Genomic DNA, 25260 nt, shown 5'->3' with positions numbered 1-25260 from the left:
CCAATAAGACACAGAGAGAGAGATAGATCCAATTGCAGGTATGATTTATTATTGGGGTAATCCAAAACGTAATGAAAACAAGCCAGGGTCAAAACCAAAAAGCAGTCCAAAAACAAACAAACAAAGGAAGGAACAGAAAAGGAAATGGAACGGGAACTCGGAAAACGAGGGGACTAAGAGGACGAGAAGACTAACGAAGAATCTCAGAGGACGAGAAGACTGGAATACGAAAGGAAAGGATTCCATACAGACAACATGAAAAGACTGGTAAATATAGGGAGGCTAATGACAATTAAGTGAAGGCACCTGGTGCAATTAGCAGGAGTGCAATTACTGTGATGAAAGGACAAGACTAGTGGAATTCTAGTGCCTACGGTGAAGTGCCTAAGGGGAAGTGAGCCCACTAGTGGACACCCAGGGAAACAGAGACTAGACAGCGTGACAGATATTCATTCACACACCCCCATGCAAAGAAAGAAGGGGTGGTTTCAGTAACACAGTTAGTGTTGAAGCAGCCATGTCAGGGAGATGCTGTGTCTATCTAGCTGTGTGTAACGAGCTCTTGTTACATTATAATCCTCCTGTAATGAATCAACCTTCATATTCATCCGGAAGAAGGAGGCGGGAACCGGCGGACAATCAAAAACATTTTAATAACAAAATAAACACAAAACAGCGCACCAGCCCCTCACGGACGACTGGTGCGCATAAAATAAAAACCAAAACACAACTAAAAGCCCAGGCCTGGTCCTCTCTCGTCCTTCACTGTCGTCGCTCCAGTTTTATATCCTTCCATCTCCTCCATGGGCCTCGAGACCGGTGGGACGAACAGGTGTAGTTCATCTCCAATCACTCCCCCGGCCTCGCTCCCATGTCCCTCGGCCCCGCCCCACTCGTCACATACCCCCATCGCCCCTCGCAGGCCGGGGGGTACTCCCGAGACTGCGCTCTACTCCCCCCCCCCCCTCCCTCCGGGGGGGCCGCTCCCGGGGACCTGCGGGAACCTGGGGGTAGGACAGGCGAGGCGAGAGAAAAGGAGATGGAAGGAGGAGCGACAGAGACGAGAGAGGGGAGAGAGGAAAAAAAAAAAAAAAAAAAATTCCGGTTCCCAGACGCACCGCTGCTCGGCCCTCCACCAGCTGGGTGATCTCCTCCGCGGTGCCTGGCGGTGGCACTGGACGGCCCTCGGCGGACGGCACGACACTCCTCCGCCGCCCGGTGGACGGCGACGGCTCCTCCGGTTTTGGGCAGCCGGCAGGAGTCCCCCGTTCCCTGCTCCTCCCCGTTCCGGCGGAGGCAGCAGGCTCCGGCCACCTGGCGAACGGCGCCGACTCCTCCGCTCCCTCACGGACGGCAGCCGTCTCTCCACATCGTGGGCGGCCGGTAGCGAGCTCGCCCGTCCCCGGCAACTCGCTCCAGTCCACCGCCTCGAGCGTCCATGGCGGCACACTCCTCGCCAGCTCGATGGCACCGCGGATTCACCACAGCGGCGAGGGATCTTCAGCAGCGCGTCCCTCCTTCTCCCGGGCTTCGGCACCACTGTAATGATATCAACCTTCATATTCATCCGGAAGAAGGAGGCGGGAACCGGCGGACAATCAAAAACATTTTAATAACAAAATAAACACAAAACAGCGCACCAGCCCCTCACGGACGACTGGTGCGCATAAAATAAAAACCAAAACACAACTAAAAGCCCAGGCCTGGTCCTCTCTCGTCCTTCACTGTCGTCGCTCCAGTTTTATATCCTTCCATCTCCTCCATGGGCCTCGAGACCGGTGGGACGAACAGGTGTAGTTCATCTCCAATCACTCCCCCGGCCTCGCTCCCATGTCCCTCGGCCCCGCCCCACTCGTCACACCTCCATGTCCACTGCGTTCTCAAAACTCAGGCAATATGATAATACCTAGAATATCAGCAGATCCTTTTCCTATTTAGCGCCTAAACTCTAGAATAGCCTACCTAACATTGTTCGGGAGCCAGACACAATCTTGCAGTTTAAATCTAGATTAAAGACCCATCTCTTTAACCTGGCTTACACATAACACACTAATACGTTACTAATATCCAAATCCGTTGAAGGATTTTTAGGCTGCATTAATTAGGTAAACCTGAACCAGGAACACTTCCCATAACAGCCGATGTACCTGCTATATTATTAGAAGAATGGCATCTATGCTTTTATTAGTCTGTTTCTCTCTTATTCCGAGGTCACTGTAGCCACCAGATCCAGTCTGTATCCAGATAAGAGGGTCACTGCAGTCACCCAGATCCAGTACGTATCCAGACCAGATGGTGGATCAGCACCTAGAACTGACCTCTACAGCCCTGAAAGACAACGGAGACCAGGACAACTGGAGCCACAGATAATGTAAAGACCTTGTCCTGGTGGTTGTCTGTCACCGATGGAGTTTTGGTTCCTTGCCGCTGTTGCCTCTGGCTTGCTTAGTTGGGGAAACTTCATTAACAGTGATATCATTGACTTGATTGCAAATGATTGCACAGATAGTATTTAAACTGAACAGAGATGACATCACTGAATTCAATGATGAACTGCCTTTAACTGTAATTTTGCATTATTGACACACTGTTTTCCTAATTAATGTTGTTCAGTTGCTTTGACACAATCTTTTTTGTTTAAAGTGCTGTATAAATAAAGGTGACTTGACTTGACTAGGTGAAAGCAAAAGCACTTTATTTGGCCTTCTGAAAAGTAGATGCATTTAGGAAGCAAACGCATTTTATGGACAACAAAATCATGAACCTAGGAGAGGAGGTAATTCTGACTTTGCTACGACACTCTGGTGCTCCTGAATCAGCAACTGTAAATATGTTTTGCTATTAGTTTAAGTATTTGCTATTGAGTATTTAAATGCAGAGTTTTGTGTAGAGCTGTAGTCAAGTCCAGCTTTGTCGAGTCCAAGTCAAATCCAAAGAGGTTTGAGTCCAGCACTGCAGCACTGAGGTTTAGTGGTGCTAATAGTCGACCAATAAGTTTACTGCCAGTTCTTAGTAAAGTATTTGAAACGATGGTTTGTGAACAGATTCAATTCTTCTTTAAGAAGAATAATTTATTCTCTGATTTTCAAATCAGAGAATTTAGACATTATCATAAATCAGAGCTTGGCAAGAGTAATATCACCTATAATAATACATCATACAAGTTCTATTATTTGTATATATTTAAAAGGCAATGATTTAAACCTTAGGCTACGGATATGGCAAGCGTAGAGCACAGGCTACAGAGTGCTTTGGAAAAAGGAGAAAGCAGTGCGCCTAGCATTTTCCACACCCTTTCAGTCGCGACATGCAAACAGTGTTGTGCTAGTTACTAAGAAATAGTAACTAGTTACAGTTACTTGTTACTTAATTCAAAAAGTAACTCAATTACTTTGTTGATTACTTACACCAAAAAGTAATGCATTACTAATGTAACTTTTTAGTTACTTTTTTAAATAACTTTCTTTAATGTTCCCATTAATGCACCTTTATGCATTATGGTCTATACAAACACAAAGTAAAACAGAAAGTAATTTTTAAACACTATTTTGATTAAGTCAGACCAGCACAAACTGAATATTGTATATCACAAGGATTTCTGAAATAAATAACAAAACACCTGAATAATATATTCAGAATCAAAAACTAAAGTGGCTTCTGCATCATAAAAGCTGTTGTGTTGAGCTCTTAAAAATGTTCCTTTCACAGCTTAAGGATGAAAACTATCAACAATGGACAACATAACACAAAACATTTTGAAACAAATAAATGAATGCAATCTGAATTATTCAGAATCAATTTCAAGAAAAATACATACATATACATATGTACTGTATATGCATATGTATATATATATATATATATATATATATATATATATGAATGCTATGTTAAATCTATGTTATCATGCTAAGGAGCTGACTGAAAGCCGACGACTCCACAGTAGAGGCTGCATGTTTTCAACAATGTTTCGCCTGTATGAGAATAAAAAGGTTCTATAATGACAAGAAAGGACCCTTTTGGCACAAAGGTTCTTTAGGCCATTATTCATTCATATATTACATTATTCTGCAACATTTTGTATTTGTAATTAAATAATTGTTTGTAGTAACTTAATATCACATTTTAATCATGCTGATTTTTGGAGAAAAACTGAAATGGCACTCTTCGTGTGATATTGATTAACTACATAAAATGATATAAATATATACATTTTCTAACCCCCATATCTTGAATTTGGTGATCATTCACATTCATAAATGCATTTGAATACACCGTATAATGCAGTGAAAGAACGCACTCAAAATGCACACGTGCCACGTGCACTAGCATGACATCATCATGTAACTTTACATTAGCCTAGATGTATGCACTTTTTAGTCACGATTTGTTTAGTTTTTGAATATACTTGATACTGTTAAAAGGCACATCATTAAAACAAAAAATACGAGTTCACATATCACACCTAAACACACGTGGAAAACGTAATTAGAACTAGCTACTAAATTAGTTAAAAATGCCTATCCATATAAAGCTATGATTTGCGAACCACAAACTGACTCAAATGATTCGCGAACCAGCTCCGAGCTCCCGAAATTACTCAAATGATTCCCGCTCCGAACTCCCAAACTGACTCAAATGATTCGCGAACCGGCTTTGAACTCCCGAACTGACTCAATTATTCGCGAACCCGCTACAAACTCCCGAACTGATTCAAATGATTCGCGATCCCGCTCCGAACTCCTGAACTGACTCGAATGATTCACGAACCCGCTTTGAACTCCCGAACTGACTCAAATGATTCGCGAACCCGCTACGAACTCCCGAACTGACTCGAATGATTCACGAACCCGCTTTGAACTCCCGAACTGACTCAAATGATTCGCGAACCCGCTACGAACTCCCGAACTGATTCAAATGATCCGCGAAGCCGCTCCGAGCTCCCGAACAGACTCAAATGATTTGCAAACCCGCTCAGAACTCCCGAACTTATTAAAATGATTCACGATCGTGCCGCCCCCACCTCACATTCACAATTAGGGATCCTTAAGATGCATGTAAACAATTTTTTTTAAATCAAAAAATAAAAACGTGCAAGCATGTTTTCAGAGTGGCAAGCATGTTTTTCATTCTGCAAAAAGGTGAAAAAGGTACACAATGCAACAGCTTCATATAATTTCTGTTTTATAGGCTAATAGATAGTGTACAGAATAAAACTAAACATATGCACACAACTTTTTAGCTCACAAAACTGGAGGTTTTGATTTTTTCTTGACTGATACACACATTCACACACCTACATTTCAGAAGCGTGCGCGTGCTTTCACAGCGGCAAACGCTTTGATTGCGTACTCGAGTTTAACTTGTACTTCGGAGATCATTTTTAATCAGTTTAAGCTTTGAGAAACTGCGTTCTCCAGAGCTCACAATGACGGGGAGAGTGAGAACCACTCTCAATGCTACAAAAACATTTGGAAAAATTGATTCCATCCCTTTTTCACAGATGAATTTAAGCGCATCCAGTGGTTTAGATCCAGCAACCAGGCGTCTGCCCAAAGCAGTCAACTCTTCAAACAATTCATGCCCAACAACGTCCCGCGAGTCTCCATGAGTCAGGGCCTTTTCCAGTCCTAGCAATCCTGAAGGCTATTCTATTCTCCTTTTCTTTGAGAGATGGGATGTCATCTAAAAATCCAAATACGCGCCCATTGTCTCTAAGCAGCGAAAAGCACTGTATGACCAGATAATTTTATTCGTTTTGACATTTTTGAATGTACATACATTAAAGTATTTTGCATGCATATAGCATCCTTGTGGATCGCTGGTGAATCATTGGTTGAGAGCTCACGCAGAAGCATCAGAATTGCGAGTGTTTTGTGGCCATGTTTTAGTCTACTGTATTTCCAGATCAACTGGAGAGATCCAATATATTTTCACAGATTCACATTATTATTTCTAATTATTTTATAGCGACTGAAATCAGTTACTTATTCTCATAGTTACATATCATTAAGCCCGGAACCAACAACATCGTCGATGAGTTTTTATGATGCCTCTAGACACTTGGTGGAGGTTTCTAAGGCTTGTTTTCAGTTTGTAATCACAGAGAAAACTCCCCAAAACATAGTGAGCATAAGGTTATCATAAAACCAGTTGCACTAAACGTCTCCAGTCTACTCAGGCTGACAATGCTTTTTGGAAACGCGATTCACTGGCATAAAGTTGGTTTTGCGCTAGACGCTCGATGTGCGCAAGTTTAGGGACCATCTCTAAGGTTACATACGACCAGGGGCGGACTGGCCATCTGAAGCACCGGGACTTTTCCCGGTGGAACGCTGGCCAATGTGGGCCGGCCCACCCGGTACACAAATATATATATATATATATATATATATATATATATATATATATATTACAGACCTATATTCTCGGAAATGTGTGATATTTTTTGGCTCTTGTTCAAAGTTGTTTGTCTTTCCTGTGACTTTTCTGTGCTACTTTTATTTTAAACAACAGACGCTCGAGCCTGTTTAGGAGATCTCATTTTGTGCTGGAGTGGATTGTGCCATCTTCTGGTCAACACTCTGCTTCCTTGGTATGTGGTGGAATTGTTGATCTCATTAGAATGACTTTCTCTGTGATATCGGTTTGGAATCGGGAATTGTCTGACATGGGAGAAAGTGTGGTCTTACCTCAGTTTAACCTCTAATAACTTGGCTCATCTTATATATTTCAAAGTTATTCACAGAGCAAGTATAATAACTCCTTGAAAAAGATTCAAAATATATAAATTATGTTTGTTATTGTTGTTTTTGTGTTTTGTGATGTTGTATGTAAACAAATAAATAAAAGATTGATAAAAAAAAAAAACAGTTTTGGAACCAGCACGTGATCGAGAGCATGAGAGAGCAACAAATAAGAAGAGCTCAGAGGGTTCAAGAGATTTTGAGAGTTTAGACGCTTGAATGATTTTAAACCAAAAACAGCGTTTGGGAAAGAAAGACGCTGTTGCAGACATACAACATTAAACTCAATCTGATCCTGCATTCAAGCATCTGTCTTTCATATAAGACTCATTGGGTTACATAGAATAGAGTCTTGTTTTTAATAAAAGTTAAATATAACATATTTACTGTGTGGGATTTTAATGCTTTATGCTTTTTCTGAGAAAGACACTATTCATAATTTGTCATGGTTGCTCACTTTCACTTTCACTTTTCAACTCTGTTTTACAACATTTCCCTCTTTAAGAATAGCCTAATAGTTATCTCTTGTTGCCATCATATGAGGCATGATGTCATAAATCCTTTGCACCACATGGGTCAAACACATGTAGGTTCTCAGTATTTTAAACTTATATTGTCCTTAGCAAGCACAGTCATAAGATTATGAATAAACTACTCACACTATTTATACTACAAAAGACGTGCAGAAATAATACTGCTTACACTGATCCAGAATCAGGTCACTTTTATAGCATTTTACAGAAAGTTGTATAAGAGAACATTTTCATATACATTTTATTTTTATTTGCATTTATGATAATGCATTTGGCATGCAGACCTTTCAGTCTGTCATATGTCATTTATTTGACCAGTTTCTCCTGAATAAAAAAGGAAAAAGAGGAACTTTTTTTTTCAGTTTCTTAGCAGTTGCTGGTTTTAGTAAATGCAGGTAAATGTTTGTGTCGCTACTAATGTATTGTTAATATACATTTACAGCAAAGTATTTGGAATCTTAAATATGTTATCTGTCATTTAATTTAACAAGTGTCTCCTGTTCACTTTCCTGTCATGATGAAAAGCAGGAAGTTGTTTTGTTGCAGCGGTCAGTTTTCTTAGTAATTGCCTCCAAATATGTGTGTCCTTTTAATGTATGTACATTTTTTATTTTTCTACATGAATTCAGCATAGAAACCACATGCCATTATTAATTAAATATTATAAGCTATTTATAAGCTGATAGCAAACAAAAAAGTTAATCAAGCATCAGTATTTCATCACTGTGATGTTAATCCAGCAACATACACAACAAATGCATTTCCAGGAATACAGAGCATAAAGGTCAGGTAGAAGACGACCAGAGAACTCACTCTCATAGATTTACTCAGCTTTATATTAAAGCAATCCTGACAAACATCTTTGTAGAAATAAAAAGAAACCTTATCATTATCAGTATATGTCTGGCTCATACTGCTTGAGTTGCTGCTGTCCAAAGTGCTCTGCTTATCCTCTAAATATTGTACATTATCAGCGTCAAACATTTATTCATTCAATTAGCAGATTATTTTATACAAAGTGACTTACAAACAATGTTCCATCTAAGCTGCGCAGTCGAGACAGAAGAAATAATGTGACAGGCACAAAAATGAATCAGAAAAGCCATTTGGGTGGAATAATTGCAATGCTTCGGCAAACCACTATAGAGTTGGTGTTGCTATAGAGTTAAGACTGAAGAATGCAGTTTACAGATTTCGTGGAAAGGCAAGATGTGCGCCAAATCAGTCAATGTAGAAACCTTTGACGATAGTTCACAAATCACCAATCAATGAAAATACATAAGCAATACAGAGAGAGAGAAAAAAACTCTCACTGAGTGTGTGTGTTGTGACTGTGTGGATTGTGATGCTTGTGTTCCCTCCTCAGAGAAAACTCTTTCAAAAACACGTCTAAGAGAAAGTTTAACATTGCTCTTAAAATCCTGCCCCATGAAAACATACAGAATGGGATTCAGACAGCTGTTGAAATACGCCAAAGAGACGGCCAACGGATCCAGTGCCCAAGTCACCGAAGTACTGGATTTCTTTTCGTATATTTTTATCAAACCCACTATGTGAAATGGCAACCAGCACAGAAAAAAGGCCACAATTACAGCCAACATGATGCGAAATGCTCGTACAGAGTGAAAATGACTCCTGCCTAACTTGCGTGCGATGAATCCGTAACATGTTTTGATGCATATGAGAGGAACCAAAAAGCCAAACACAAATCTGATGATGATCAACCTTCCATACAATTCATAATTGTCTTTATCAGCTTTAAATTGGCAGCTTGTTTTATTATTTTCTGTGTAAGTCTTTCTTAATATCAAAATGGCAGACTAAGAACTGAAGCCAGAATCCAAACCGATACACAGGACAGTCGTGCGATGAACAAGCTGCGATGATTCTGAGCCCAAACCGGCATGATCACCTGAGTAAACCGATCCAGACTAATCAAGCTCAGTGTGAAAACGCTGGCAAACATGGTGATGAGCATAATGAAGGGGAAAATCCTGCACATTACGGATCCGTACGGCCAGTAGCCAATAGTACTCTTGGTCACGATGAAAAGAGTGGAAAGGCAGCACAAGAGGTCAGCAATCGCTAGATTGAGAAACCCTACAGTTTTAACAGTCCTCTTCATCTTCAGTCCAGCAACATACACGACAAATGCATTTCCAGGAACACAGAGGATAAAGGTCAGGTAGAAGAAGACCAGAGAAATCACTCTCATAGAATTCCTCAGCTCACTAAAACTATCCTGAGAAACATTTTTGTTGAAATAATAAGAAACATTGTCATAATCAGTATATGTCTGGTTTATTCTGCTTGAGTTGCTGCTGTCCAAAGTGCTCTGCTTGTCCTGTAAATAACATATTTTATCAGTGTCAAACAGTTATTCATTCAATTAGCAGATTATTTTATACAAAGTGACTCACAAACAATGTTCCCTATGAGCTGTGCAGTCACGACAGAAGAAATAATGTGACAGGCGCAAAAAAGAATGGGAAAACCATTTGACTGAATTCTAGTAAATGCTAAATAATTGCAAAGCCCTATAGAATTGGTGTTGCTATAGAGTAAGGACTGATGAATGTGGTTTACAGATTTCATGGAAAGTCAAGATGTGCGCCAAATAAGTCATTGTAGAAATCAAATTCATTGATGGTTGCAGATGAAATAGCTCAACACAAAAGCCAACACAAAGATATGACTTAAAATACAACGTCATCATGTTTTAAAGAAGAGTGGCTTGATTAAGTGCTGGAAATAGTGGATTATGGGCACAGAACATTAACAAAACTCTTAGACATTTACAGGTGTAGCAGTGTGCCAACTCTACTATACTTTTGTTTTAAATATTTATAATCTCTCTCTCTCTCTCTCTCTCTCTCTCTCTATATATATATATTAATAAATTGTAAAAGTATAATATAAATAGTCGATCACACTAAGAGAATTCTGCTTCTTTTTTTCATGTTAGCTATTTAAATTATATTGTATTACATTACATTATTATAAAGAATTTAACTGTTCTGTTTGAGGTTTTTAAATGATTTTAATAGAATTTCTTGGTGACACAGCACTGTAAAAAAATAAAATAAAATTCTAAAGTAACCTAAAATGAGAGAATTCCTAAAAAAGTAAATCCAATATAAAAAGCATGTTAAAGTTAGAAGTTACACACTTTATCTGTGTGTATGCTGTACAGATATAAAGTTATAAAGAATGTTTTGCTCAGGTTACAGAAGTTTCCGACCAATACAGAAAACTCTTGTTCAGCAGGAAAAAATTTTTAAGCAACATTGCTTACATGTGTGGAAAATAAGCAATTTGACAAACAGGCAATTACTCAGTATTATTAAACAATGAAAGTTATTTGTAAATATTTTTTTTTAAAACATTTGATTTAAATCATTAACTATGCAGTCACTTGTATGCCAATAATCATATGTTCATATGTTTTAAATCACACTTGAGTTTTACAGATCAAATATTTATGCCTTACAAACTTGTACTCACCTCACCAGCTGCTCTGTACTAACTAGTGATAACTTGCAAGTGCTTACTACTTTGAGGAATAATCACAAGAAATGGAAGAAAGTTCTACTGATTGGATCAAAGGACTACAAAGGGCTCTGGGTGATTGCATGAGTAATTATTTCCTTTTGGACATTTACTAAACGATTTTTGAGAAACCTTTGATGATAAGTATTGCATTCTCCTTCCTCTTTTGAAGAGAATGTCACAAGAAAACCACAGTAATTACACAACAGTGGATATCAACAACTTGTTTGAAATCTGCCTTACAGAAAATCATAATGTTAATTTATAATATAATATGGCATACTCTAATGTATGTAAGTATAGTATATAATATGCATTTATAGTAGGGGTGTAACAGTACGCAGAAATCACGGTTCGGTAGCTACGTACCTCGGTTTTAAAGTCACGGTTCGGTTCATTTTTGGTACAGTAAGGGAAAGAAATGCAAACATTAAACTGCAGGTTATTACTATACATAAAAAAATAAATAAACAAAAGAATAAGAAATAAAATACTGCTGCAAAGTTCTCCACTAAATAAAATACTCTCAGTCTCAAACCAATATCATATAATAAAATATTATGAAAAATATAAATAATATAAATAAATAACTATGATTACAGTGCAGCATTAGGCTACCAATCCCAGCTTGTAGGCCTGCTTCACCAGAACCGTGCCTGATGCGGCTCTGACACGGCACTGGCGCTGCTGCTGCTACTGTAGGTGACATAGAGGGAGACCGCCGACAGACCAAGCTCTTGTCCTCATGACAACAATATCTATACTTCATGTTGAGCATAAATATAAAGCCTACTGATAAAGGACATAGTCAACAGTATTGACGGCAAAATAGACTATGTTTGACAGGTGCAATATTTGAAAATCGATAATTATTAATTAACGCGCGTCTCACGCAGGCAGTCTGCAAACTCTAACCTGTTAACATGGGAGCCGAATTAAAAACGGACACGCCACACAGCTGAGACGCTTGTGCCACGCATCCAGTGTGTCGCCGGCCTTAGAATCTGCTGCATGGCGAGATTTGCGCTGAACGCGGAGACTTCCGCCACTTAATATGTTCGTTTGGAAACACGAAAATGTACTTCTGTTCCGCGCACATTGCATTCCGTCATTCGGTACACACGTGCACCGTACCGAAAGCCCTGTACCAAAACGGTCCGGTACGAATACACGTACCGTTACACCCCTAATTTATAGTATAAAGAGCAGGACAATGATAGTTTACATTATATAAAAGATCATTCAGTCAGTAATACTTAAGTATAGGGACAAATTCTCACTATCAACTAGTTGCTTATTAGCATGCATATAGGCTGTTTAGTACTTATAAAGCAAATATTCTGCATGGCCATATTCTACATCACTAATCCTACCCAATAACTAAACTTAATAACTTTCCTAACTATTAATAAACAACAATTTAGGAGTTTACTAAGGCAAAAGTCATAGTTAATCATTTGTTAATAGCTTAAAATAAAGTGTGCCCAAATTTTCTAATGTATATATTTATTGGTTAAATGATCATGTAAGCAGGTAAATCTGTGTATATGTATAATATAAATTCACAGCAAATTAAATTAGACAAATTAAAGAAGCCACTTGTGTGAGGGATTAAAGGGGTCATTAGATCCAAAATTCACTTTTACATGTTGTTTGAACTGAAATGTGTCTTGGCAGTGTGTGTTCACAGCCACCAAATAATGATAAAAATCTACCGTTTTTTTTATCCTCATAAATAATAACCCAGTCTCTATTCAAACCTTTCTCATTGTCTTGGCTGTGTGATGTCACACAGACCCAGGCCCCTCCCACGATTGTTGATTGACACGAGCATTTTACCTTAGACCCGCCCTGAGAGAGCTGTGCACAGTCCGCCTTTTTTTTTTTATGCTGGAGCAGGGAAGAATTTCTCCTAAATGATTGATTGAGGTGTTTTGTTGATAGACGTAATAATGAACATAGCAGTCGTCATTTACTCCTGAAATCTGAGCCACTGAAAACGCAGTGGATTAGGATTTTGTTTTTGAAGGGAATCTATCTAAATGCATCTATGTTCATGTGAATCATTCGTGATCCAGCTTCACTGGGGGTTCAGTGCCTTGCTGCTATAACTGCAGGGGCCTGCTGTTCTATCGCTGGGTAAGATACAAACACCCTTCAAAAAAGAAAAAGGGCGTGCTATTTTCTCCCGCTGGAGAGAACACCCTTGCTGGTATAACTGCAGGGGCCTGCTGTTCCTCCCCAGCAGGGGATGAACACCCCTCGCTACTTAAATTAAAGAGGGGCCTGCTATTCTCTCCCTCCTTTAGAGGGGGGAATACCCATCTGCTAGCCAGTAGGCTGCATTAATAATATCTCAATAAAATCTTTTCTCTTTTGCAGGAATGGAACAAGGATGGTTTTGGAGGGTTCTTCTTTAGGCAGTAATACCTCTCATTATGTTTGGGGGGTTAATGTTTAAGCTCTTGTATGTTCAATTAATTTGGGAGCAAGAACCCCCATAAGGAACCATACCGCCAAAGATATATTGTGTTCAATAAACTCAAGTTACTTGCCAAAGTGGTCCTGTCTGAACTAAAAATCAGTGGTTAAGTTGTATTTACAACACTGTTCCAGAACAGCTCAATACAAATATTCAGATGTGTGCATGCATTTTATGGAGGACTGTAAGGAGAAGACTACAATGCCGGCGCTTTTGACTCACAGTCTGTAAGTATGTTTACATATGTAAAGGATTTGCCACTGATGATTCAAACACAAGTTTTGAGCAGTGTGCAGTGGTTCTCAGTTCCAGTACTCGCGCCCCCCTGCTTTGCTCATTTTATATGTTTCTCTTATGACTTCAGACATTTGTTCTATTCGAGCATAAGTGCCCTGCGAAGTGGACATCACAGCATATTCCACCATGATTCCATTTCAAAGCAAACAAATGTTCCATTCAAAGTGCACTAAAGTGTGGGAGACATCAATTTGAATTGTATTTATGTGTGTGAAGATGTTGTGCAGCGCAAATTCATGAATAAATGTTCCAAAGTGAAGTAAACTTCAAGGGAGCAATGAACTCTGTGTAGGGACCATGTCATTGAGAGCACAGTTCATGCACGGAGCTCACTTCTAACAAGCTGGTTATCTGAATTAGATGTGTTAACAAAGAGAGACTTGCGAAATATGCAGAGCTGGGGGCATGAGGATTGGAACTGAGAACACTGGTGTAAAGTAGCACTTGTTGTTTGTCATTTCTCCAGTCACAAATGCTGACATGGTTTTATGTTTACGTGGCATGATGCAATGCAATGCGTAAAAATACAGTGTAAGTCATTATAATCCATAATTATGTCCCCATTAGATGCAAAAAATGGCTCGTTTGTAATGGATTTTATTGTTTATGTCTCGTCTCGCTGGTGTTCTGACCAGGACACACATCACAGTATTAGTGATGGGTCATTCTTGAAGGATTTGTTCATTTTGAATTCATCTTTAATGTGACTTAGGGCGAACGAGTCGTCTCTGGGAGTGATTTATTCAGTCACACATGCGCAACTTCCTATGGGTTCTGTCCTGAAATTAGTTCACTTATTTTAAGTCTTCTTGTTTTTTGAGTCGTTCATTCATCACGTGACCGCCTCATAAACTAAACCTATGCAGTCTGAGCCGGAAAGAGACTTAATAATAATAACCAACTCTTTAATACCTTTGTTATCACATTCAGTGGTAAAGCAACATGGAAAAGAACCATCATGGCAGAAATTCACACATTTATAAACTGTAAGAAAAAAAAACTACAATCTGAGACCAGAAACGCATCACTTAACTGTAAGAGTAAATGATAATTTAAATAATGATGATGATGGTGATAATAATAATAAAAACAATTACTATGCACCTGTTTGTAAGGAAATTCATTTCTCCATCCAATGCTGTTGCATCACGTGACAAAAGAACGAACTACTCAAAAGGTGAATTCTCTTTCCAGCTCAGACAGCATAGGCTTAGCGTATGGGGCTATTACATGATGAACGAATGACTCAAACCCAAGGACTCAAAAGATGAACTAATCAATTCTCATAGACTCAATAGACTCATAGCTTTTCTGTTGCTTATATCATTATAGTTTTGTATTGTTTGTAGAGTGATTTACAGTTTGCATAAGTAGTAGATGTGTTAGGGAAGTAACACATAACACTTTAATTACATTTGACTTATATGAATGAAATTAACGAAATTAAAAAAGATTTGTTAAGGGCTTAACATTTCTTTCACATGCTTAAGGGCATTTGGCCAATCACAAAGCACTGGATAGTGGACAATCAGAGCACACCTCGCTTTTCGGAAAGACGGACATAGAGGTGAAATAATTATACAGTAAGGCAAGGCAAGGCAAGGCAAGGCAAGGCAAGGCAAGGCAAGGCAAGTTTATTTATATAGCACATTTCATTTACATAAAACAAAGTAAATCGGACATTGCAGAGTGCTCATTCAATAAATGGACAGCTAAACAGATGAGTTTTATGTCTAGATTTAAATGTGTCTGGTGTTCTAGCACATCTGATCAGTATGTGGAAAATAGTATGTACAGTATGTGTGCCACCAACCCCTCTTCCGGTTATTTTTAGGTAAAAACTACGCTCCCTGGATGTGAAAGCAGCAACTGACACTTTATGCTCCACTTCTTGTCTAGACGATATATGTCCTCTCTCCTCCAGGCCAGCACGGGCTGTGCCTTCTAACCCCCAGTGGTCTATAAAGTACCTGAAAGTAATACTCATGTAAAAGTACAGATATCTTACCAGAAAATTAATTTGGTAGAAGTTGAAGTAACAGTTTGGAATATTAATTTAGTAATAGTCTTAAAGTATGTGATATTTATTGTACTTTAGGAAAAAAAATTGTTTTTAAAATCTTAAACATACTTAAGTATTGAAAGTAAAAGTACAAGTAAATGAAAATGGAAAAGAGGAAAATAAATATATGTATCTATAAATGTTCATACACAGCTGGAGTAGCAAGATTGTGTTCAGTTTTAACTATTTCTTCCAATTTGCATTTTTAGGTAAGAATAAGAAGAACTTCTTCCGGTACTTAGTATCTTTCATTCCAACGTAAGAAAACATTTCTGGTATCTGCATCAGAAATAGTTTTAGATGCATTTACACTGTTTATGTATCTCAGAGGGGACATTAATGCATTTAAACTGCAGATACAGATACAAAAATAGACTTTTTTACGTAAAATTTTAAAGGAAAACATTGCAGAAATGTGAAATTTAAACTGCCAGTAGGTGACAGCAAGTGACCGTTAATGAGTGATTCATTGAGATTCAACCGATTCATTTAAATCAACTGATTCATAGAGAAACAAAGCATTTGACTGTGTTAATGAGTGAATCACTGAATAATTTATTCAACCAAATTTGTTCAAAAAGCTGATTCATTCAAGTCAAGTCAAGTCACCTTTATTTATATAGCGCTTTAAACAAAATACATTGCGTCAAAGCAACTGAACAACATTCATTAGGAAAACAGTGTGTCAATAATGCAAAATGATAGTTAAAGGCAGTTCATCATTGAATTCAGTGATGTCATCTCTGTTCAGTTAAATAGTGTCTGTGCATTTATTTGCAATCAAGTCAACGATATCGCTGTAGATGAAGTGTCCCCGACTAAGCAAGCCAGAGGCGACAGCGGCAAGGAACCGAAACTCCATCGGTGACAGAATGGAGAAAAAAACCTTAGGAGGAACCAGGCTCAGTTGGGGGGCCAGTTCTCCTCTGACCAGACGAAACCAGTAGTTCAATTCCAGGCTGCAGCAAAGTCAGATTGTGCAGAAGAATCAGCTGTTTCCTGTGGTCTTGTCCTGGTGCTCCTCTGAGACAAGGTCTTTTCAGGGTATCTGTATCTGGGGCTCTAGTTGTCCTGGTCTCCGCTGTCTTTCAGGGATGTAGAGGTCCTTTCTAGGTGCTGATCCACCATCTGGTCTGGATACGTACTGGATCCGGGTGACTGCAGTGACCCTCTGATCTGGATACAGACTGGATCTGGTGGCTACGGTGACCTCGGAGTAAGAGAAAACAGACAAATATTAGCGTAGATGCCCTTCTTCTAATGATGTAGCAAGTACATAGGGTGTTATGGGAAGTGTTCACGGTTCCGGTTTACCTAATTAATGCAGCCTAAAAATCCTTTAAAGGATTTGGATATTAAAAGCATATTAGTATGTTATGTTTAAGCCAGGTTAAAGAGATGGGTCTTTAATCTAGATTTAAACTGCAAGAGTGTGTCTGCCTCCCGAACAATGTTAGGTAGGTTATTCCAGAGTTTAGGCGCCAAATAGGAAAAGGATCTGCCGCCCGCAGTTGATTTTGATATTCTAGGTATTATCAAATTGCCTGAGTTTTGAGAATGTAGCGGACGTAAAGGTTTATAATGTAAAAGGAGCTCATTCAAATACTGAGGTGCTAAACCATTCAGGGCTTTATAAGTAATAAGCAATATTTTAAAATCTATACGATGTTTGGTAGGGAGCCAGTGAGGGGTGACAGGACCGGGCTAATATGGTCATACTTCCTGGTTCTAGTAAGAACTCTTGCTGCTGCATTTTGGACTAGCTGTAGTTTGTTTACTAAGTGTGCAGAACAACCACCCAATAAAGCATTACAATAATCTAACCTTGAGGTCATAAATGCATGGATTATCATTTCTGCATTTGACATTGAGAGCATAGGCCATAATTTAGATATATTTTTGAGATGGAAAAATGCAGTTTTACAAATGCTAGAAACGTGGCTTTCTAAGGAAAGATTGCGATCAAATAGCACACCTAGGTTCCTAACTGATGACGAAGAATTGACAGAGCAACCATCAAGTCTTAGACAATGTTCTAGGTTATTACAAGCAGAGTTTTTAGGTCCTATAATTAACACCTCTGTTTTTTCAGAATTTAACAGTAAGATTACTCGTCATCCAGTTTTTTATATCGACTATGCAGTCCATTAGTTTTTCAAATTGGTGTGTTTCACCGGGCCGCGAAGAAATATAGAGCTGAGTATCATCAGCATAACAGTGAAAGCTAACACCATGTTCCCTGATGAGATATCCCAAGGGTAACATATTAAGCGTGAAGAGTAGCGGCCCTAGTACTGAGCCTTGAGGTACTCCATACTGCCCTTGTGATCGATATGATACTTCCATTTATGCCATTTAATGCCAACAAAGTGTTCAAGTCTATGCAAAAGAATGTTGTGGTCAATTGTGTCAAAAGCAGCACTAAGATCCAATAAAACTAATAGAGAGATACACCCATGATCAGATGATAAGAGCAGATCATTTGTAACTCTAAGGAGAGCAGTCTCAGTACTATGATACGGTCTAAATCCTAACTGGAAATCCTCACATATACCATTTTTCTCTAAGAAGGAATATAATTGTGAGGATACCACCTTTTCTAGTATCTTGGACAGAAAAGGGAGATTCGAGATTGGTCTATAATTAACTAGTTCTTTGGGGTCAAGTTGTGGTTTTTTGATGAGAGGCTTAATAACAGCCAGTTTGAAGGTTTTGGGGACATATCCTAATGACAATGAGGAATTTATAATAGTCAGAAGAGGATCTATGACTTCTGGAAGCACCTCTTTTAGGAGCTTAGATGGTATAGGGTCTAACATACATGTTGTTGGTTTAGATGATTTAACAATTTATACAATTCTTCTTCTCCTATAGTAGAGAATGAGTGGAACTGTTCCTCAGGGGGTCTATAGTGCACTGTCTGATGCGATACTGTAGCTGACGGCTGAATGGTTGCAATTTTATCTCTAATAGTATCGATTTTAGAAGTAAAGTAGTTCATAAAGTCATTACTGCTGTGGTGTTGAGAAATGTCAACACTTGTTGAGGCTTTGTTTTTCATTAATTTAGCCACTGTATTGAATAAATACCTGGGGTTATGTTTGTTTTCTTCTAAAAGAGAAGAAAAGTAATCGGATCTAGCAGTTTTTAATGCTTTTCTGTAGGATAGGTTACTTTCCCACCAATCAATACGAAATACCTCTAGTTTTGTTTTCCTCCAGCTGCGCTCCATTTTTCGGGCTGCTCTCTTTAGGGTGCGAGTATGCTCATTATACCATGGTGTCAAACTGTTTTCCTTAACCTTCCTTAAGCGTAAAGGAGCATCTGTATTTAAAATGCTAAAAAAGAGAGAGTCCATAGTTTGTGTTACATCATCAAGTTGTTCTGAGGTTTTGGATATGCTAAGGAATTTGGATACATCAGGAAGATAACTTAAAAAGCAGTCTTTTGTGGTAGAAGTGATGGTTCTACCATACTTGTAACAAGAAGTAGAATTTACAATTTTGGCTATATGAAGTTTGCACAAAACTAAATAATGATCTGAGATATCATCACTTGGCTGCATAATTTCAACACTTTCAACATCAATTCAATGTGACAGTATTAAATCTAGAGTATGATTTCGACAATGAGTAGGTCCTGAAACGTGTTGTCTAACCCAAATAGAGTTCAGAATGTCTTTAAATGCTGATCCCAATGCATCTTTTTCATTATCAACATGGATATTAAAATCACCAACTATTAAAACTTTATCTGCAGCCAGAACTAACTCGGATGTAAAATCACCAAACTCTTTAATAAAGTCTGTATGGTGCCCTGGTGGCCTGTATACAGTAGCCAGTACAAACATAACAGGGGATTTATCATTAACATTTGTTTCTCTGGATAATGTTATATGAAGCACCATTACTTCAAACAAATTATATTTGAAGCCTGCCCTCTGAGAAATCCTGAAAACATTGTTATAAATTGAAGCAACACCTCCCCCTTTGCCTTTAGTCGCGGCTTTCTGTCAAAGCCAGGTTAGCCAGGTTTCTGTCAAACAGAGTACATCTATATTATGATCAGTGATCATATTATTTACAAAAAGTGTTTTCGTAGAAAGGGATCTGATATTCAATAAGCCAAGCTTTATCATTTGTTTATCCATATTGCATCTGTTTTTTATTTGTTGAACCTCAATTAAATTGTTAATCTTAACTTGGTTTGGACGTTTTTTGTATTTTCTAGTTCGGGGAACAGACACAGTCTCTATAGTGTGATATCTAGGTGAAAGAGTCTCTATGTGCTGAGAATTAGCTGACCTCTGTGACGTGAGGCAGCTAGCAGACGGTCGGTTTAGCCAGTCTGTCTGCTTCCTGACCTGGGCCCCAGTTAGTCAAGTATAAACACTAATACTATTTGCCATATTTCTAGAGAGAAGAGTGGCCCCACCCCAGGAGGGATGAAGACCACCTCTTTTCAACAGGTCAGGTCTGCCCCAAAAGCTTGTCCAATTGTCTATGAAACCTTTGTTATTCTGTGGGCACCACTTAGACATCCAGCCATTGAGTGATAACAATCTGCTATGCATCTCGTCACCACGGTAAGCAGGGAGGGGACCAGAGCATATTACAGTGTCTGACATCGTGCTTGCAAGTTCACACACCTCTTTAATGTTATTTTTAGTGATCTTCGACTGGCAAAGTGAAACATCATTAGCGCCGGCATGAATAATAATCTTACTGTATTTACGTTGAGCATTAGCCAGCACTTTTAAATTTGCCAAGATGTCAGGCACTCTGAAATCTTCTCTGTCAGCCTAACTATTTCCCTGCATTTATCACATGTGAATCCCTCATCTGTGACAGAGATAGATAAACTGTTAATGTGGCAAGAGGTGCAAATAACAATAGCAGGAGAAGCCATTACTCACCGTGCTTGATGAAATATTCTTACTGCTGTTGTTTGATGAACTTGTGAAAAACTGGAGCAAGAGAGAGGAGAGGAGAAAAGAAAACAGCAATAGGTTCGAATGAAAACGCTAATGAAAAGCTAACGAGTGCTAACGCTTTGCAGGTGTACTGCACTCACGGATATAAAATAAAAGTGAACGATCAAAGTTAATCTGATAAGATTGATCGATAATATCAGAAATATGGAGTGAATTAAGTTATATTTTATCACTTTAAAAAACATGGAGTGATAGTAAGATAAAGATTCTAGAGAAAATAAATAAATAAATAAATAAAAACAGCTACACGGAGCTACGATTAGCAACAGAAGGCCAACAGGAAGTAGAGAAAACACTGTCCCACAGCGACACCCGCAGTCAATGTGTGTTTGTGGGACTGAGAGCAAATGTGTCTTTGTGAGCGGGGGAATGTGTGGCCAAGAGAGAGAGAGAGAGGAAACAGTCCATTGCTCAGAGACGCAAAACAGTGCTTGTGATCTTTCTTTGGAACTATTTTCATTTATCAAACGTGAGCAAAAACAAGCAATTTTTTTAAATCTAAAATGTAATTCATTTATTTCTTTATTGAACTTCATAACGAATATACTTAGGGGAAACATATCAGAGTAAAAGTATACATTTTAATTAGGAATTTTAGGGGAGTAAAAGTAAAAGTTGGCTGAAATATAAAAACTCAAGTAAAGTAGGCCTACAGATACTCCTAAAACTGTAACTAAGTATTATTACTAAGTTAGGGTTGGGCGATATATCGAACGATATGATCATGTGCATTTAGTCAGTAAATCTGGTTCTGTGATTAACGCTAAATCACCATCACCTGCTTTTAAATGGAGTGGCATTTAATAGACAGAACCGTAGATCACTGACAAGCTACGCAATATTGCGTTCATTAGCGAAGGCGATTCATCTGGGATAATAAACGCGATATTGCGTAGCTTGTCAGTGATCTACGGCTCTGTCTATTAAAAAACAGGTGATGGTGATTTAGCGGTAATCACGGAACCAGATTTACTGACTAGATGCGCATGATCATATCGTTAGATATATCGCCCAGCCCTATTAGTTACTTTACACCACTGCTAACCCCTAGTTATCTGATGGTATCCATAAGCATCGGTCCAAACTCAGGGAAGCAGAGACAAAATGGTGCAAATCAAAAGATCCGTCAGACCTGAGTCTATCAGTCTTTGCTTTCATCTTTCTCTGCTGAAGTCCATACTGCCAAATCTTCAAACTTCCACAACAAGACCATCAGTGTTTCAGACATGTAATCACTTCAAAACATTCAATTCTCTCCTCTGTTCCCCTCCACCATCTTTTTAACAGCTGATGATTGCCACATTCTTCACAGACAAAACAATCAGCAGCAGTTCTCCGCTCAACACACATTTGAACTTTTAGCATTTAGCAGTTAAGAGCTGTGAAACAATATATATTGTATATTAATAGAGTACACTCTTAAAAATAAAGGTTCCAAACGGGTGTTTTTGCAGTGAGAACCATTTTGAAGAACATTTTTTAAATCTCAAGAAACTTTTTTTTGACTGTGAAGAACCTTTTCTTCATTTGAAAGGTTGCATTGATGTTTAAGATTCTTAATGAAACCACGGATGCCAATAAAAAAGCTTTATTTTTAAGAGTCTACAGAATGTTGTGAGGAAAAAGAGGAAGTTGTGTGCATGTGTGTAAAGATGTAACTGATTATTTTTGACTTAAAGCATTTCTGAATTTGATGTTTTTTTTTTATTATTATTATTTTTTTTATAAAGATTCTAATATTTCTCATTTAAAGAAATTTGAAATGAAACCATAAGGCTTTGGCTACTTAAAGAAAACTGTTGTTAGCAACTATTTGCACTAATAATGAACAATCTTCAATCAAAATTAATTGAATGTTTACTGAACATTCAACTGAACATACATTTAAACTTTATTGTTTTTGCACTATATATGCAAAACACTGTTTATACAGAACACACTTTGCTTGTAATTTATGATAAGTTTATACAACACAAAAGTGAGAAAAAAAAACATAACAGCAAAATTATAAAATGACTGAAGCCCTGCAGTATGAAAAAAAATGTTTTAGGCTGAAGATACACAGGGCAACTTTTTCAGAAATGTTGCTGGGCAACTTTTTTTGAACATTGAGAATGGGTAACATTTCTATCTGGATATAGATTAGTTGTGAGCCCTGTGTCACACCTGGTTGCGTATTGACAGCAACATTGCCCAAAGTTGTATCATCAGCCTTAGTTTTATTCACAAATGCAAGATTTAAATTATGTATATTATTTTTTATTTTTGTTCATGAATTTGGCATAGAAACCACAAGCCATTATTAGTGAAATATTACAAGCTTTATCTAAGCTCACAGCAAACAAAAGAAGACACTATAGCATAGTATTCTATTATGCTGGTTTTAAACTTTGGCACAAAGTTCATCACAAATCATTGAAAATATATAAACAATACAGAAAACAACAGGAATTATGGATAAAAGTTACATGACTTGCTATGTGTGACTTAATGACTTTTGAAAATAAATAATTAAATAGTTTTAGAATAGTAACACAAATCAATCAGAAAACTGAATAAGTGAGTTGATATCTTCACTACAGCGAATGCAAATTATGTATATTAATTTGTTTTACTTTATCTTCATGAATTCAGCATATAAACCACATGCCATTATTAGTGGAATATTACAAGCTCATAGCAACCAAAAAAGTTAATCAAGCATCAGTATTCCATCACTGTGATGTTAAGCTTTGACGATAGGAACACACAGGAATGATTAATAAGAGTAAGATGACTTGCTGACTTCGGGTTGATGAATTTAAAAAGAAATAATTAGAACATTATTAAAATAGCAATAAAAATCAATCAGAAAACTCATGTACAGTATATATAGTATAAATGAGCTGATATCTTCACTACACTGAGTGTGTGTGTTGAGGCTGTGTGGATTGTGATGCTTGTGTTCCCTCCTCAGAGAAAACTCTTTCAAAAACACGTCTTAGAGAAAGTTTAACATTGCTCTTAAAATCCTGCCCCATGAAAACATACAGAATGGGGTTCAGACAGCTGTTGAAATACGCCAAAGAGACGGACAACGGATACACTGCTGAAGCCACCAAGCGACTTGGTTTCTTTCTATACATGATTATCAAACGCAATATGTGAAATGGCAGCCAGCACAGAAAAAAGGCCACGATTACAGCTAACATGATACGAAACGCTCGTCCAGAGTGAAAATGACTCCTTCCTAACTTGCGTGCGATGAATCCGTAACATGTTGTGATGCATATGAGAGGAACCAAAAAGCCAAACACAAATCTGATGATGCTAAACCTTCCATACAATTCAGAATTGTCTTTATCAGGATGATAAAGCTGGCACTGTGTTTTATTAATTTCTGTGTAAGTCTTTCTTAACATCATAAAAGGCAGACTGAGAATTGAAGCCAGAATCCAAACCGATACACAGGACAGTCGTGCGATGAACAAGCTGCGATGATTCTGAGCCCAAACCGGCATGATCACCTGAGTAAACCGATCCAGACTAATCAAGCTCAGTGTGGAAACGCTGGAAAACATGGAGATGTGCACAATGAAGGGGAGAATCTTGCACAGTATGAATCCGTATGGCCATTGATCAAATGAGCTCTTGGTAATGTAGTAAATAGTGGAAAGGCAGCACAAGAGGTCAGCAATCGCTAGATTGAGAAACCCTACTGTTTTAACAGTCCTCTTCATCTTCAATCCAGCAACATACACGACAAATGCATTTCCAGGAACACCGAGGATCAACGTCAGGTAGAAGAAGACCAGAGAACTCACTTTCATCTGACTTTTCAAAATATTATGATAATCATCCATTGCTGTGATTGAGTGGAAGTGTCCAGTTTATCCTGCTAATATCACATATTGTCAATGTAAAATCATGAATCATATTTAAAGTGTTTTGTCAGAGAAGAAACTTTTAGAAATTAATATATGATCAGCAAAGCTGAATTATGATAACAAATATGCAACCAAATAAATGCTATTTTAGCATTACTTTAAAGTACAGTACATAAAATGTTTAAAAATCATATCAATAGCTCTACATAAGTAATCATGACTCACAGTGTTATGATTCGATTCACAGTTATCCTGGCAAATGATTTCTTCTCTAATGTTCAAGACTTTATACCACTTCTTCAAATTTATGACGTCATCAGGCTTTACCAACATTTCAAACATGGTTGCGCTGTGAAACATCATGACCAACTCTGTAAAGCTAGTCAATGTGCAGTCTTCAGTCACTTTTGACTGGAGAATTTTACATTTTGAATTTTTAAAAATCAATTGGTATGGCTATAACCATATAGCCAAAATGAGTCAGAAGACTGAAATAAGAGGTTAAAATCAGATCAGACCCAGCAAGATTAACTTCTGATTAAGCATTCCTGTTACTTTTTGTATGACGCATTTGCTATTTACACAGCGGAATTTGGCAAGGAATTTGGTGAAGACAGAACGCTTTTCCGAGATGAAACAAAGCAGCTTGTGTGCAAGCATTTTTTTATTTTTATTATACATTCGATCAAATGACTTTTATTAGATTAAGCATGGTTTGCGCGTGCACACACA

General features: G+C 38.1%; 2 protein-coding genes and 1 pseudogene across 2 annotated transcripts in view; 1 reads left to right on the top strand and 2 right to left on the bottom strand.

The window, feature by feature from the left end:
• The window catches only part of LOC132127037 (C3a anaphylatoxin chemotactic receptor-like), a 123666-nt gene that overhangs the window by 34002 nt on the left and 64404 nt on the right, over positions 1–25260 (top strand). The window lies entirely within an intron of this gene.
• LOC132127039 (C3a anaphylatoxin chemotactic receptor-like) lies at positions 8506–11597 on the bottom strand (annotated as a pseudogene).
• Positions 23420–24891, bottom strand: LOC132127483 (C3a anaphylatoxin chemotactic receptor-like). Its single transcript, XM_059539384.1, has 2 exons — positions 24754–24891; positions 23420–24144 (listed from the first exon to the last, which is right to left on the bottom strand). Exons 1-2 carry the CDS (start codon positions 24889–24891, stop codon positions 23560–23562), a joined length of 723 nt encoding a protein of 240 aa, XP_059395367.1. The 3' UTR covers positions 23420–23559.

The sequence above is a fragment of the Carassius carassius genome, chromosome 45 (assembly GCF_963082965.1).
Source record: "Carassius carassius chromosome 45, fCarCar2.1, whole genome shotgun sequence".
Classification (NCBI taxonomy): domain Eukaryota; kingdom Metazoa; phylum Chordata; class Actinopteri; order Cypriniformes; family Cyprinidae; genus Carassius; species Carassius carassius.
The sequence above is the reverse complement of the archived record's forward strand: the minus strand, read 5'-3'. Positions and strand labels throughout refer to the sequence as shown.